The sequence below is a fragment of the Mus caroli genome, chromosome 3 (genome assembly GCF_900094665.2).
Source record: "Mus caroli chromosome 3, CAROLI_EIJ_v1.1, whole genome shotgun sequence".
Lineage (NCBI taxonomy): Eukaryota > Metazoa > Chordata > Mammalia > Rodentia > Muridae > Mus > Mus caroli.
Window position 1 is genome coordinate 115589687 of NC_034572.1, and position 13436 is coordinate 115603122.

At 45.0% G+C, this 13436-nt stretch overlaps 1 protein-coding gene across 1 annotated transcript in view; it reads left to right on the forward strand.

The window, feature by feature from the left end:
- The window catches only part of Abca4 (ATP binding cassette subfamily A member 4), a 150092-nt gene that overhangs the window by 40049 nt on the left and 96607 nt on the right, over window positions 1-13436 (forward strand). Inside the window, 4 exon segments of the mRNA XM_021157524.2 lie at window positions 1743-1983; window positions 3437-3576; window positions 4424-4540; window positions 5159-5356. Of these exon segments, the coding sequence (XP_021013183.1) occupies window positions 1743-1983; window positions 3437-3576; window positions 4424-4540; window positions 5159-5356 (696 nt within the window).

Sequence of the window (13436 nt, forward strand, 5' to 3'; positions counted from 1 at the left end):
CCCCCCCCCCAAAAAAAAAAAAACCCAACCAAACAAAACCCAAAAAACCTCAGCTCTGTGTAATAATGGTGAAGTGGGCAGAGCATGTGAATAGCTTCCCAGAGCACATCAACACTTTTCATTCTGTGTGTGGGTGCTCCGGAAGATTTCCTTGCCTGCTTAGATAAGAGGTCTTAGCGTTTGAGAACCAAGTTAAAGCAGATAGCCCGGTGTGTATTAATTGATATCAGAACATTTGACCCCACTACAGCCCTTCATTTCTGAGAGCTTTGATTAACTAAGCAACATAATAATGATAATAACCCCTTCTGGTCATAAGACCCACTGTTGTTGAAGCAATCTGAGATTCTGACTTTCTTACTGAGGCATAGACTGTGATTATAAAAGTGACTCACTGTGTGGATTCCACACGGTGCTCATCAGTTTCGGAAAGCAAGTGTTGGCATGTGTACAAAGAGAGAGACCACAGGTAAACATCGCTGAGAGAAGTGGGAGAATGTTTTCCGTCACGCCTGGTTGGATCCTAATGGTTTTTTTTTTTTTTTTTAAATTTCCAAGTTCCTTAGAATGTGACTAGTAAGGTGTGGTTAGGGAATAAACACGGCATTGTTTTTATTTGATATTTTCCCTGAAATGAAGCCAAGGGGCCTGATGGGAACCAGGACACTGGTGCCACTTGCCAGTGTCCCCCAGATTTCTTAGCATCACAGATCTACTTTTCAAAGTTGAAGCCATGGATACCATGACACCCACCATGAGGAGAGAGATGAGAATACCAGGTTCCTCTTAGTGGACATAGAATTTGAAATTTTTCATCCAATAAGTGAGACATCTGTTTTTTGCTTGAATCTTAAAACACACACACACACACACACACTCTCGAGCTCAAATGGGGGTGGGGTGGGAGGGAGAGAGAACAAACCACACGTTTCAGTTGGATGGAAGCACTCACATGGGATAAAATGAAGTTAATAAGATATTTTGAGGAGCCAGAGAGGCAGCTCAGCGATTAAGAGTGGCTTGCTGATCTTGAAGAGAAACAGCGATCCGCTCCGAGCATCCACAAAGCAGCTCCCTGTAAATGTGTAATCCCAGTTCTGGAAGAATCAACAGCCCCTTCTAACATCTGCAGTCATCTGCATGCACATATGCACATACAGACACAGACAGAAGACACACAAGTGCACATAAATACAAGGAAAGCTTACAAAGGACAATTTTCCAAATATAGAACACCACATTCTAAAGTTTTCAGTCGTAGAAATTTGCCATGGCTTTGCATTTCCGGAACAGGAGAACGATTGGCTTATGGTGATAGAGTCTGCGTTTTTTCCAAGGAACCCGAACAAAGGAAAACAGACCATTGTTAGCATCTTTTGTGTTCTTGCTTATCTTCAAGTAGATGACAGCAGGTTTTTTTCTTCTTCTGCAGATGAATTAAGAATTGCTGAGAAAATTTATGTTTCCCTTTGAATAAGGAAAACGGCCTTCATTCTGTCTGCTTTTAGATTCTTCCGAGTCATGCTGCAATGCCAGCTCAGTCGTTAAGAGCACTGGCTGAGTTTCCAGAGGACCCACGTTCAGTTCCCAGTACCCACCCAGGTCACAGACATCTGTAACTTCAGTTCTAGGGGACTCTAACACCCTCATACAGACACACATGTGGGCCAAACACCAATGTACATGCAATAACATAAATAAAACTTTAAAAAGATTATTCAAAGCCCTTTCCTTATCCTTAGTTTATCCATCGGCCAAGTGTTCAAGACTTGCTATGGGTGAGCAGGCCTCTCCTGCAGAACAGTGGTCCTGAGACCTTCACACAGCTGATGAGCATCCTGTCTGACCTCCTATGTGGGTACCCAGAGGGAGGAGGCTCCCGAGTGTTCTCCTTTAACTGGTATGAAGACAATAACTATAAAGCCTTCCTGGGGATTGATTCCACAAGGAAAGACCCCGCCTATTCTTACGACAAAAGAACAAGTAAGTCCTCTGAGTCCTGTAGGCAAAGTGGCCTCTGGTGTGCATTAAGACGATGGGTCAGGGATGTGGGGAAGCTGGGCAGATAGATGGCTCAGTTGGTAAAGTTCTCGCTGCACAAGCACAAGGTCCAGAGTTCTATCCCCAGAATCCACTGAGAAAAACAAAGCCAGATGTGGTGCCACTGGTAATCACAGCTGAAGCCAAGCCAAGACAATGGGTTTGCTGGTCAGCTGACTTACCAGGTCCGGAGCTAGTGATAAAATGAGGTACATGGCACACTTCAGGCTGCCCTCTGACCTCTACATACATGTATATATGTGCATTTACACTACAATACACTACACACACACACATACACAAATACAAAAAAAGATGGGTTAGCATGTTGGGTTCTCAACCTCTGGGTTGTGATCCCACCAAAACCATAGAAAAGAACAGATATTTACGTTATGATTCATAACAATAACAAGATTATAGTTATGGAATAGCAGTGATATAATTTTATGGTTAGGGGCAGGGGTCACCATATCAGGAACTGTATTAAAGGGCTGCAGCATTAGGAAGGTTGGGAGCCATGGTTAACTGGTTTAAGAAACCCCAGTGCCAGGGTTGATTCTCCTTGCTCTTGTTAAGTGGCCTTGGGCAAAGAGATTTCTCCCAGAAATCCTCCTTCCCCTTGTAGAGGAGAATGGTACTCATAGAAGACTGGGCATGAGCCATGGAAGGCACCCACGCCCACTTGGAAAGGGAAAAGAGGGGACATTTCCCACTGATGTAACTGAACTGTGACTAAGTTCCAGGGCCAGAGAAGAGCGATGAAGGAGAAGGCAATGCAGAGTTACAATAAAGCTCAGGCCAATAGCATCCTGGCAAGCCAACAGGGCTGGCACGCCCCTGGCAAGCCTTCTCCCTCGCTTTCACTATTTTGTGCTGGGATAGGCTCTGAAATTACAAAAAAGACAGCAAGAGACACAGCAGAAGGAGTTGAAGGCTGAGACAGTTACATACAAGGAAGAGAAGGAGTTAGTAGATGTGGAATGACTTGAGACTACAGCTGAGATTGCAGCTGCAGGGCTAGGGTGGGGTGGGGTGGGGTGGATAAGAGGGTGGGGGGTGAGGGAAGATTTGGGCTTTCACTTCCTTTGGTCTCTTGCAAAAATCACAAGCGCCGCTCCTTAGCCTCTCTCTTTTAAGCAGAAATAAGCACAAGCGCAGCCCTGCCCTCTGTCTCAGCCCGGAGGCTGTTGTCAAGAGGCGCTATGGCAGTCTCTCACTGTTCTTAGTGGGAGCTTGTTATTAGTAGGGTCCAGCCTAATAACTTAGATTATTTCTCAAACCGTCCAGTGTGGCATTGAATGGGAGTTAGGCATGTGACTTGATGCACTAATGACCTTGTTTAGTTATGAGCAGTGGGGAGCTTTGAAAAAAAAAAATGTCCCTTTTCTCTTGACAGCATCCTTTTGTAATTCATTGATCCAGAGCCTAGAGTCAAACCCTTTAACCAAAATAGCCTGGAGGGCGGCAAAGCCATTGCTGATGGGAAAAATCCTCTTTACTCCAGATTCCCCTGCTGCTCAAAGGATACTGAAGAATGTAAGAGCCCAGCTGGTGTTGTTCTCTTATGTCTCGGACCTCCCAGAAGACAATGGTGTGCATGTGTGTGCATGTGCATGTAGTGTGTGTGTGTGTGTGTTTAAATAGGCTCCTGCCAATGACTCCCCTCTGGCTTATTTTCCCCTAAATGGATTCCTGGGTTTCCTCCCTCAAGCACAGTCACAGTAGGAATGCCTCTCTCTGGTGCCCTGCCTGGACCCACCCTCTCTGAAGTAGCCTGCAATTCTGCAATGGACTTTTCTTTCCCACTGTGTGACTTATATCCCTAATGGAAATGTTCAGCATCTTTTGATCTCTGGCTTCCTAGAACAGGCAAAGATGGGGAGGATAAATATTTGCTCACTAGAATCCCAAGTACAACTCAATGAGGCTTGGAATCAGTAGCAGCCTTATTGCATGTATCTCTGAGATACTAACAAATTAGATTCTGTCAATCCTAGAGTCTGAGGAATGGCAATGTTCCAGGAAAGGAAAAACACTTCCAAGAAGCCCCTTGTGGGCTGGAGAGGTGGCTCAACTGTTAAGAGACCTGGCTGCTCTTCCAGAGGACCAGTGTTCGATTCCCAGAACCCACATGGCAGCTCACATGTGGTATATAGGCATACGTGAAGATAAAGCACCCATATACTTAAAATAATAAGTTACTATTTATTATTATTATTATTATTTTATTATAAAGAAGAGAGGAGGAGGAGGAGGAGGAGGAGGAGGAGGAGGAAAGAGCTTTGCCTTAATATAACACCTTAAAGGTTTATGGTGAGGGCTAAAAAGACAGAAGCGAAGGTTCTTACAATTTCTTCTGTTTCTTTCTGTGTGTCTATTTTAGGCCAACTCAACTTTTGAAGAACTGGATCGAGTTAGGAAGTTGGTGAAAGCCTGGGAGGAAGTGGGGCCCCAGATCTGGTACTTCTTTGAGAAGAGCACACAGATGACCGTGATCCGAGTAAGGATGCTCACAACATAGGATGGGGAGGGCCGTGGAGACAGTTCATTCCAACTTCAGCCAGGCCAAGCTATCGCAACAGAACCTCAAGCACTCGCCTGGAAATGTCACCAAGTGGCATCTCTGGTGTTGAGTGGGGAATAGGCTTTTTAAATTCTGTGGGACAATTTAAAGGTTGCCACAAGGTCAGTATTTTTCCCATGAATTCACTTGAAGGCCTCAGGTTCAAAGAGGTGTTTCCTCAAAAGGCCAGCTCTATACTGCCAAGATGGTCACTTTTGTCTGTCTGGCCTCATTTACAATGTTGTAAAGCTCAAGAGGCAAGAGTTCTCAATAGCAAGACAATTAAAATGAGAACAAAGCGGAAGGCCATAAGAAGGAAATCTTCTATGTCATTTTTACATGCTCAGCAGTACTTCTCCCATACTCTGCCTTGCCTCTCCTCTACATAGAAGCCTTTGTGTTAGAATAAGACGATGGAAGTTCAAGCCTCCTGGCTTGTTTAGTGAGCCTCCATGTCTCAATCAGTAATCATTAAAAATCTGACATGATCTGAGACTAAGGCCAAAGAGCCTGTGGAATTCTTAATTTCTGAGACATAATGTTCTTCTTCCCAAGGACACCCTGCAGCACCCAACCGTCAAAGACTTCATAAATAGGCAGCTCGGAGAAGAAGGCATTACCACCGAAGCCGTATTAAACTTCTTCTCTAACGGTCCCCGAGAGAAGCAGGCTGATGATATGACCAGCTTTGACTGGAGGGACATATTCAACATCACTGACCGATTCCTACGCCTGGCTAATCAATACCTGGAGGTACGAGACAGCAATCCACCTGAGGACCATAGTGAGCCTCTTAAAGATAACATCATGGGTGAGGCTAGAGACCTGTTAGCCAGTCAGCTGGTATTGGATTCAGTCTTTCATCCTTCCCACATAGACATAAGGGTCCACGGCCATCTGACAGCATCTTCTCCTCTAGACTTGCATGCAACTGTCCTCACCTCTCGCTAACTTCATGACTCCTCTGGCTCTCTCCTTCTCCCTTTCAGCACACATCCATTCCCAGATATCTCCTGTCTGCCATTGTTCCAATGACCTTCTGTTGGCCAGTATCCACCAAACCTTGAGTCTGAGTCTCATCGATTGCTGGACACCCTTACCCCAAAGTCTTAAGGGCATGTCAGACTCAGCATGTGTCAAAAAATAATCGCATGTTCTCCTTTCCTGTAAATTCCTGCACTTCTAGTGCCAATTAATTTCAGTAGCCTTTTCAGATTCTTAAGCCAAGAACTTCAGGGCCATCTTTAATTTTCCTTTCTCTTTCACTGCCAGAAAGAGTGGTTCTAGACCGAGTGTTATGTGGTGCCACTTCTGTGCTGCATGTTTTTGCATCCACATGCCTTATCTCATCCCCCAGCAATCCCATAGAGTTTGTAGTGTTATCGCTGCCAGTATGTAGACATAGAAGCCAAGGCTTAAGGAGGTTGAATAAGATCCCACAGCCATTAGGAGTACTAAACAGAGTCCAAATTTGGGTGTGCCTTAATTCAGAGCCAGCCCTGATGACCTCTTTCTTCCCCTGTCACGCCCAGTCACGGTGCTCTGTCTGTTTTCGACCTCCCAATTATCTCTCAACTCTACATCTTGCTCTCTGGGCTCTGGGAGGGCTTGAGGCCTTGTACCAGCCTGTCTGAGCAGCTTTCTCCCTGGATTCCAGGGTTTGCGCTGTGTTAATCCAGGCATCCCTCCACGCAGACACCAGCATCACATTCCAAACACACATCTGCTTGCATCACTCAAATGTTTAAAGCCCGAATGACTCAACGCAGAAGCATCCAGCCTGTTTCTCTCCATTGGTAATGCCTCAGCTGCTGACAGCCCTCAGCGCTCATCCTTGCACCAGAAAATTCCACAGAAGGAGGGGAACGCCTTTCTCACAGCATAAGCAATACCCCCAAAGGGCCCCCTCCCACCCCCACTCCCTCCATCAGACTTCTGGGTCTTAATGCCTGGGGAGGGGAGTAGTTCTGACTGGGAGGCCTAGAACACATGCCACTGTGGGGGACTTTAAGCAAGATTCCTATGAAGTGAGGGAGGCATTGTCCCAAAAGAAGATAAAATGTGTGTCTGCTCAAGCCTACAGTGACTTTTTCTTTTGCTACCATCTACCTGTTCATTCTTGTTTGTTTTCTTTGTGGTGCTGGGGGTAGAACCCAGGGCCTCATACAGGCCAAGCAAGTGCTCCACCACAGAGCTGCTGAGTCTCTCCAGTCCTACGCATCTGAAATTTGAGACTTTGCCCTCAGGTCTTCCTTCTGCTGTCTCACAGGCTTGGAAATTCATTCCTTCATGATCTGCAGCCCCCCTCTCAGACCCTTCAGGCTCCTTTTCAAGTTCAAGTAGGAATAATCTGTCTGTGTGTCTATCTCGGGCTTGACCATCAAGATGGGTTACCTGGCATTAGTGGGTACATTTTAGTCATCTTCAGATCTCAACCTCACAGCCTCCAAGATTTTCACACCTAAAGGTTGATCACACCCAATGGGCTGGGCCTCAACCTCCAAAAAACTAAGGCCATTAGGGGGCTGAAGTTTCTTCTAGAAACTGGAAAGGGAGTTAATCTGAGACCTCTAGGAGTGAGCTCTTCTGTCCCAGATGGTGAGTCCTCAGAATAACTCACTAGTGAGAAAAAGCCTGGCTCTGTGTGTTCTTGGCTTCTCTTGAGGACTCCCACTGCCCTGGGGCCACAGCATTCCCTAGAACCTCCTTCTCTAGAATCCTGGACGCTGACATCACTGCACACACTCCTGAGGTATCTTCTTAGCTAGTACGAAGCATGGTGGCCGAAGCACCAGAGTTGAAGTAATCCCCATCTTACCTGAAGACAATAATGATCTTGGATGCTTTTTCTAAAACATATTCTGAGCACCAACCCAGACCAGCTGACTCAGAAGTCCCCTTTATTGCCCTGGTATTGCACGTATACTTACAGATCTGGAGCATTTACAGTGACTAACTGATCTCTTCCTTTCTTGCAGTTAAGCCCCCTTCCCCAGGCTCACCATTGCTACCGCTGCCCCGTTGTCTTAATCTTAGGCAGACAGAGCCTGTGCATGGGTATGGGTATGCCAGGGAGCTGATTTGCACCTATACTGGTTCTCAACAATGGTTTTGTGAGGTATAGGAAGAATAACTCTTGTCTTTGACTTGACTTTGTATTGTGTATGAAAAATTCCTTTCTTCCTTCTCTCCTTCACTCCCTTCCCCTCCCTCCCTTTGTGTTTCCCTCCCTCCCTTCTTTCTTTCCTTCCCTCCACACCCTACCAACTGACCTATATCCCCAGCCCTAAAGGAATTGTTTTTTTCCTAAGCATCTTGTGTTTAATACAGTAGCAATAGATGCGTAATGAGTGTCATTCTCTTAAACAGTTAAGAATTAAGCCTCTGGGTTGAGATTTCGCTAGACTCAATTATCTACTGTTTGTTCCTCAGTCTGCATAGCTGTGAAATGTGGATTTTAGGAGTATTGACCCGATACTTGGCTGGTTCTGAGAATTAAATGAGCTATTTCATGCAAGACACTGTCATATAAGAAGCACTAATCACTGTCAAATTTTAATCGAAGTACAAACGAACCTGGCCTAAGTGGAATCTGGCCCCCAGCTGGTGTCGAGCTCTGAGCTCATGAAACTGCTGACCATATATCTAGTTTCTCAGCCACTGTGACTTCCCCAGGGCTTTGACGTACAGATCACTGTGACCAAGAGTCAGTGGCCTCCCCGTGGGGACCCCTACAAGGCTTTTGATAAAGGCTGTGGTGATGATTCGGTTTCTTATCATCTTGCCCTTGGGTGGGGGTGGTAGTGGTGAGGGAAGCAAAGAGTTAAGGGACAGGAAGGAGAAGTCAGAGTGGGAGAGACAGTAAGGGACAGGGGCCACAGCGGTCTGCCTCAGCCCTTCAGCATCTGCTCTTGTGTTTTGGGCTATCTGGAGAAGCCCTGAGAACCCTGAGTAGCACGCTTGCCGTGGAACCCCTCTCTGATAGTTGTAAAGGTTTCTCCAGGACAGGGAAGCTAGTGTGTTGCCACCCGTGCCTTATTTAAAAATGCCAGCTCGGTACCTCCATTTCAATCATGGGGCTTGCACTAATGAGTGTGGAACACTTCCTCATGGGACAATCTAGGAGCCTACATCCGTGCCTATTCTAAAAACAGAAAGCAAACCAAAAACACTTATGGAAAATTAGGCAAATGAATTCTGTTACCCATAACAATGGGGTGCTTAATTGTGATATTGAAAAACAACAGAAGCTCTGAGAACAAAGAAGACATCTTTAAGCTTTTCCTCATTATGGGAAGCGAGAGTGATTCAGTAGATTTTCTTCTCAGAGACCAGAAGGGCTAAATCTCTTCCTTCCTGCTTAGGGTGAGGTCTGTCCCATAGATGGAGCGCCCTGTAGGATATCCACTCTCCTGAATCTGTCTTGTGGATCCAGGTTAAACATCCGCGCATAGAACGGTCCGACCTGTCCCACAGGGTTTATGGACTGGACTCTCTGCTTCTTATGAGTTATTCTGAGAAATTTGACACTCTAAGGCTTGATTTTCTTGAATGTACAATTCTAAATAGGGATACAAGGTCATTGTGGAGGACAGGATGTGAGGGAGCACGGCAGCAAAGCACTTAACACATTCATCAGACCTGTGTGCAAATGCTAGGCTTTGGGGACTCTTCATTTAGAACGTGGGGTAGGACCAATACCTCTTCAGAGCGGCTGTGGAGATGACATGGGACACTCTGGGCTCACACCAAGAGCATGTATGTACACATGGCAGCTGCTGCTCTGAACCATGAACGGAGTAAAGACTGTACCTTTTCTTACACTTGAAAATGCCTAAGCGTTAGTCATGGCATCACGTGCTGATCTTTGGCTTAGCCTGGGTGAACTGGCTTAGAGTCACAGTTGGGTCTGTCTATTTCCAAAGCCTAGGAGGACAGCTCTGGGGCACACTGGACTTGGACAGTGACCCAGAGGCTGAGAAACGTCCATATCCTCCAGCTACCTTCTGGATAAAGCTTTCTGTGGACTGCCCCTCATCCCATAGCTTTCTGCTGACCCTGAGAACTAAAGGTTGAAGTGAGGCAAACCTCTTGGTTAGAAGGTGGACAGTTGTCTAGAGACAGCCATGCTAGTGTGGACATTTGAGTACCTGCACATCTCTCACATGCAGAGTGGCTTTTCCTGGACAACGTCCCATTACCCACATCTCCAAATCTAGGGAGCCTGAAATTTAGTGAGGACTTTATAGGTAATAATTTATGGGGAGTATGTTGGTTTATTTGTTATTTACTTTGTGTGTGTATGGTGGAGGGCAGTGTAGGGTGTGCTATGACAAGTGGGGAAGTCAGAGGACAGCTTGTAGAGTGATTTCTCTCCTTCTACCATATGGGCTTTTAGGGTTAAATTCAGGTTTTCAGGCTTGGTAGCAAGTGACTTTACCCACGGAGCCATCTTGCTGACCCACATTTAGGTAAACATCATAACTTCATATGCATGCACATTTTATTCATCACCTATAGATGTCTCTATTCACATGTTTTCAATAGAAAAACACAATTACAAAAATCCACAAATTATCCTTCTGATTACCCTTTAGTTGGAATATTTATACTTCTCCTCTTCAATTATTTTTTTTTTTTTTTGGTTTTTTTTTCGAGACAGGGTTTCTCTGTATAGCCCTGGCTGTCCTGGAACTCACTTTGTAGACCAGGCTGGCCTCGAACTCAGAAATCCACCTGCCTCTGCCTCCCGAGTGCTGGGATTAAAGGCGTGCGCCACCACGCCCGGCTCCTCTTCAATTTTTTTGTTGTTGTTCAGCAAAAGGTTAAGCCTAGCATAAATCAAATACTATTTACAATTCGCAGTGGATTTAAATTTCTTAGCACATTTGAATTTCAGGTCTTAAGTTTCATATCAGGAAGCTGAATTCAGCCAAACTTTAAAATAAAAATATCTCTAATCAAAGCGTAAAATTGTACCTTAATCAGTAACAGCTACCTTTTGCTAAGTCTTGAGAAAAAAAAAAATGTAGTCACTAATTGCTTTTCTTTGGCTATCAGCTCAGCCAGTGTACATAAGTCTTTATGAATTGGATGGTGGTTATTTTCTTGAATTATCAGAGTGGTTTTTTTTTAACTACTTTTCCTTGGCACCTTTAATACTTCTGTCCACATGCCACCACCACCAACCATGATGTTCTCAGGAAATGTATTTTTCAGGCTAACTTAAGGGGGAAATTGGATAGAGAGATGAGGTCAGATTGGGTGTTGTAGAATTAGATGTGCAAATATTGGCTGGGTACCCGTGTTACTTTCTTCTGTTAACTCAATGACCCCAGAGACTGGGAAGGTATTGTGGGAGAATTAGAGAGGGAAACAGAATCTATGCCATAAGCGCAATTATTATTTCAAGGGCTATAAATTAGGTCCTAGGCAACTCACAATCACTGTATTTTATGCCTCTTTGATCTCTCAAAGACCTAGAACTTACACAGAGAAAAGCAAACAGGTGGAGGTAGGCTTGGGACACCAGTGGAGGAGAGAGACATGCGTGGGCCCTGGGGGAAGAGCTGTGCTGGACGCTATCTTCTCTTGCAGCCCTCCTCTGTGCCAGGTAACCATAACTGCTGTCACTGTATAGCATTCAAGGCAAAGCCTCTAAGAGACTTGACTCCCTGCCACATCACAGCAGGTGAGTGGGCACTTGAGAGTTCTAACCCAGATCTGTACTGACTTCAGTGATGACATCCTTTTCCCTGTAATATACAAGGTCCAGAGGCCCTAAAGTACTATTTGCTCAAATTATGTATTGAATCCAATAAAGATAGCAACCATTTTACAATATTTGAGGTGAGTTGCTCCTTGTAGAGGCCTGTCGTCTCTCCTAGCCCCTCCCCAGGTTCCTGCTACTTCTGGACAGCTCCCACCTCCTCTCCAAGGAGATATTGCTTAAACCCAAGCCCACTGTGAAATATGGCTTACCAGTCCTCAGGACTGTCTCATCACTGTGAAAGTAAATGCCTTCACAGCTCTTTCTATCCTATGAGACTGCTCCAGACCTCTCAGCTTGGCTAGAGCGCCCTTCCCCTACTTCTCTACAGCCCTGCCTGGCTGTGCTCACATCCACGTTTCAGGTCTCAGTAGGGTTGGTTCCTAGCCTTCTTCTCTAGGCCTTCTTCCTTCCACAGGAGCCCAGTCATGACCTGTCCACACCCAACCTATGCTGGCCTGACCACATCAAGGGCTCAAATTCTATCTTGTTTTTCGTTTTGATTTCTCAGCATTCCTGAGTAGATCTCTAGTGGCATAAAGTAGACACCAATAAACGTTAAACCTAAGCAGAAAATAATGTTTGCCCTGAGCCTCAAAGGTTAAAGCCACTGGCTAAGGAAACCAGAAAGGCAATTTTAGGCAGAAGAAAAATGTTTAAATGAGACGCAGAGCTATGAATCTACCAGACAAGTTCACACGAAGCAGGAACCTGAGCAGAGAATAGATGTGACACTGAAATATGCTGATTGAAAAAGTAACTTCTACTCCTCTGATGTCATTGTCTCCAAGGCTTTCTGCCTCTGTCTGCCAACCCAGGCTTAGTACTGGAAGCTTCTAGCCACCAAACAATCTACTTTAGGCCTACAATGTTTTCAGCCTCTGAGACTTAGTGCTAAGTAAGCTCACCTGTTTTGGTTTGTTCTGACTTCTGGCTGGCTGGTTCGCTGTTCTGGCTCAAACTCTTCTCCGTGCTGACTGACACAATCTGGCTTCTCTCTTGGCCTCTGACTTTTTGCTCAGCTTAGCCGAAAACTAACTCTGCCGATCTGTTCTAATCTTCTAGCTCCTGTTCATTCTCTGGCTCCTTCTATCTTTACCTTTGTCCAGAGTGTTTTCTCTTCAACCTCTCTCTGGGTGAAACTGTCTCCTCTTTCATTCTCTCTTGTGCCTCTGTTTCCTGTATGTTTTTGTGAGAGTTGGGCATATCATATTCTGTCAAATCTTTCTCCAATTTGTCACTTTCTCTGTCACTCAATTAGACATCATTTTTAAACGCAGGTGCTTCCTTCTACACACTAACTTTGCCTTCATTACCTGGGCATGTCTGTATTCCAGCCAGAGGGATTAAAGGTGTGTGCTAAGGGCTGAGTCACACCACAACTAGAAACAATTTTTTTTTTCAGTAAATAATACAATTCCAGGACCCACTGTGTGAATGTGACCAAAAATCCTGCAACTGGTGATGTCTGGACTTAGCCAGCATGGCTCATAAAAGCTTCATTCTGTGTGTGACAAGACACACTCTTCAACATCTATGTCTGGGCTCTGTTACTGGGGACAACATAGCTATCCATCTATCTGAAAAATGAGTAAAACCCAAGCTATTCAGATAACAACCACTAGTGGGCAGAACTCTGTTTGTGGTACAGAATGGTCCTACTGGTCAGTGCACATATAGCCCCATTATTATTCAACACAGTAGCCCTCACCCCCAGGTGTTGTTGGAACAATGGAACAGGAAACTGGGAGAGCTAAACGTTGGGACGTTATTAGTCAAGTGATGGTGACTTTCATTGGAACCAGCTGGGTAGAAATCATTGCCCTGGTGGCTTCGCAGGGCATTTGCCCTGGTCCTTGTGAGTCCTCATTCTTCAACTTCGCCTTTTTATTCATTTCAATACTCTATCTATCTATCTATCTATCTATCTATCTATCTATCATCTATCTATCTATCTATCTATCTACCCACCCTATCTATCTATCTATCTATCTATCTATCTATCTATCTATCTATCTATCTATCTATCTATCTATCTATCTATCTTCTTTATTGGTTAACCAC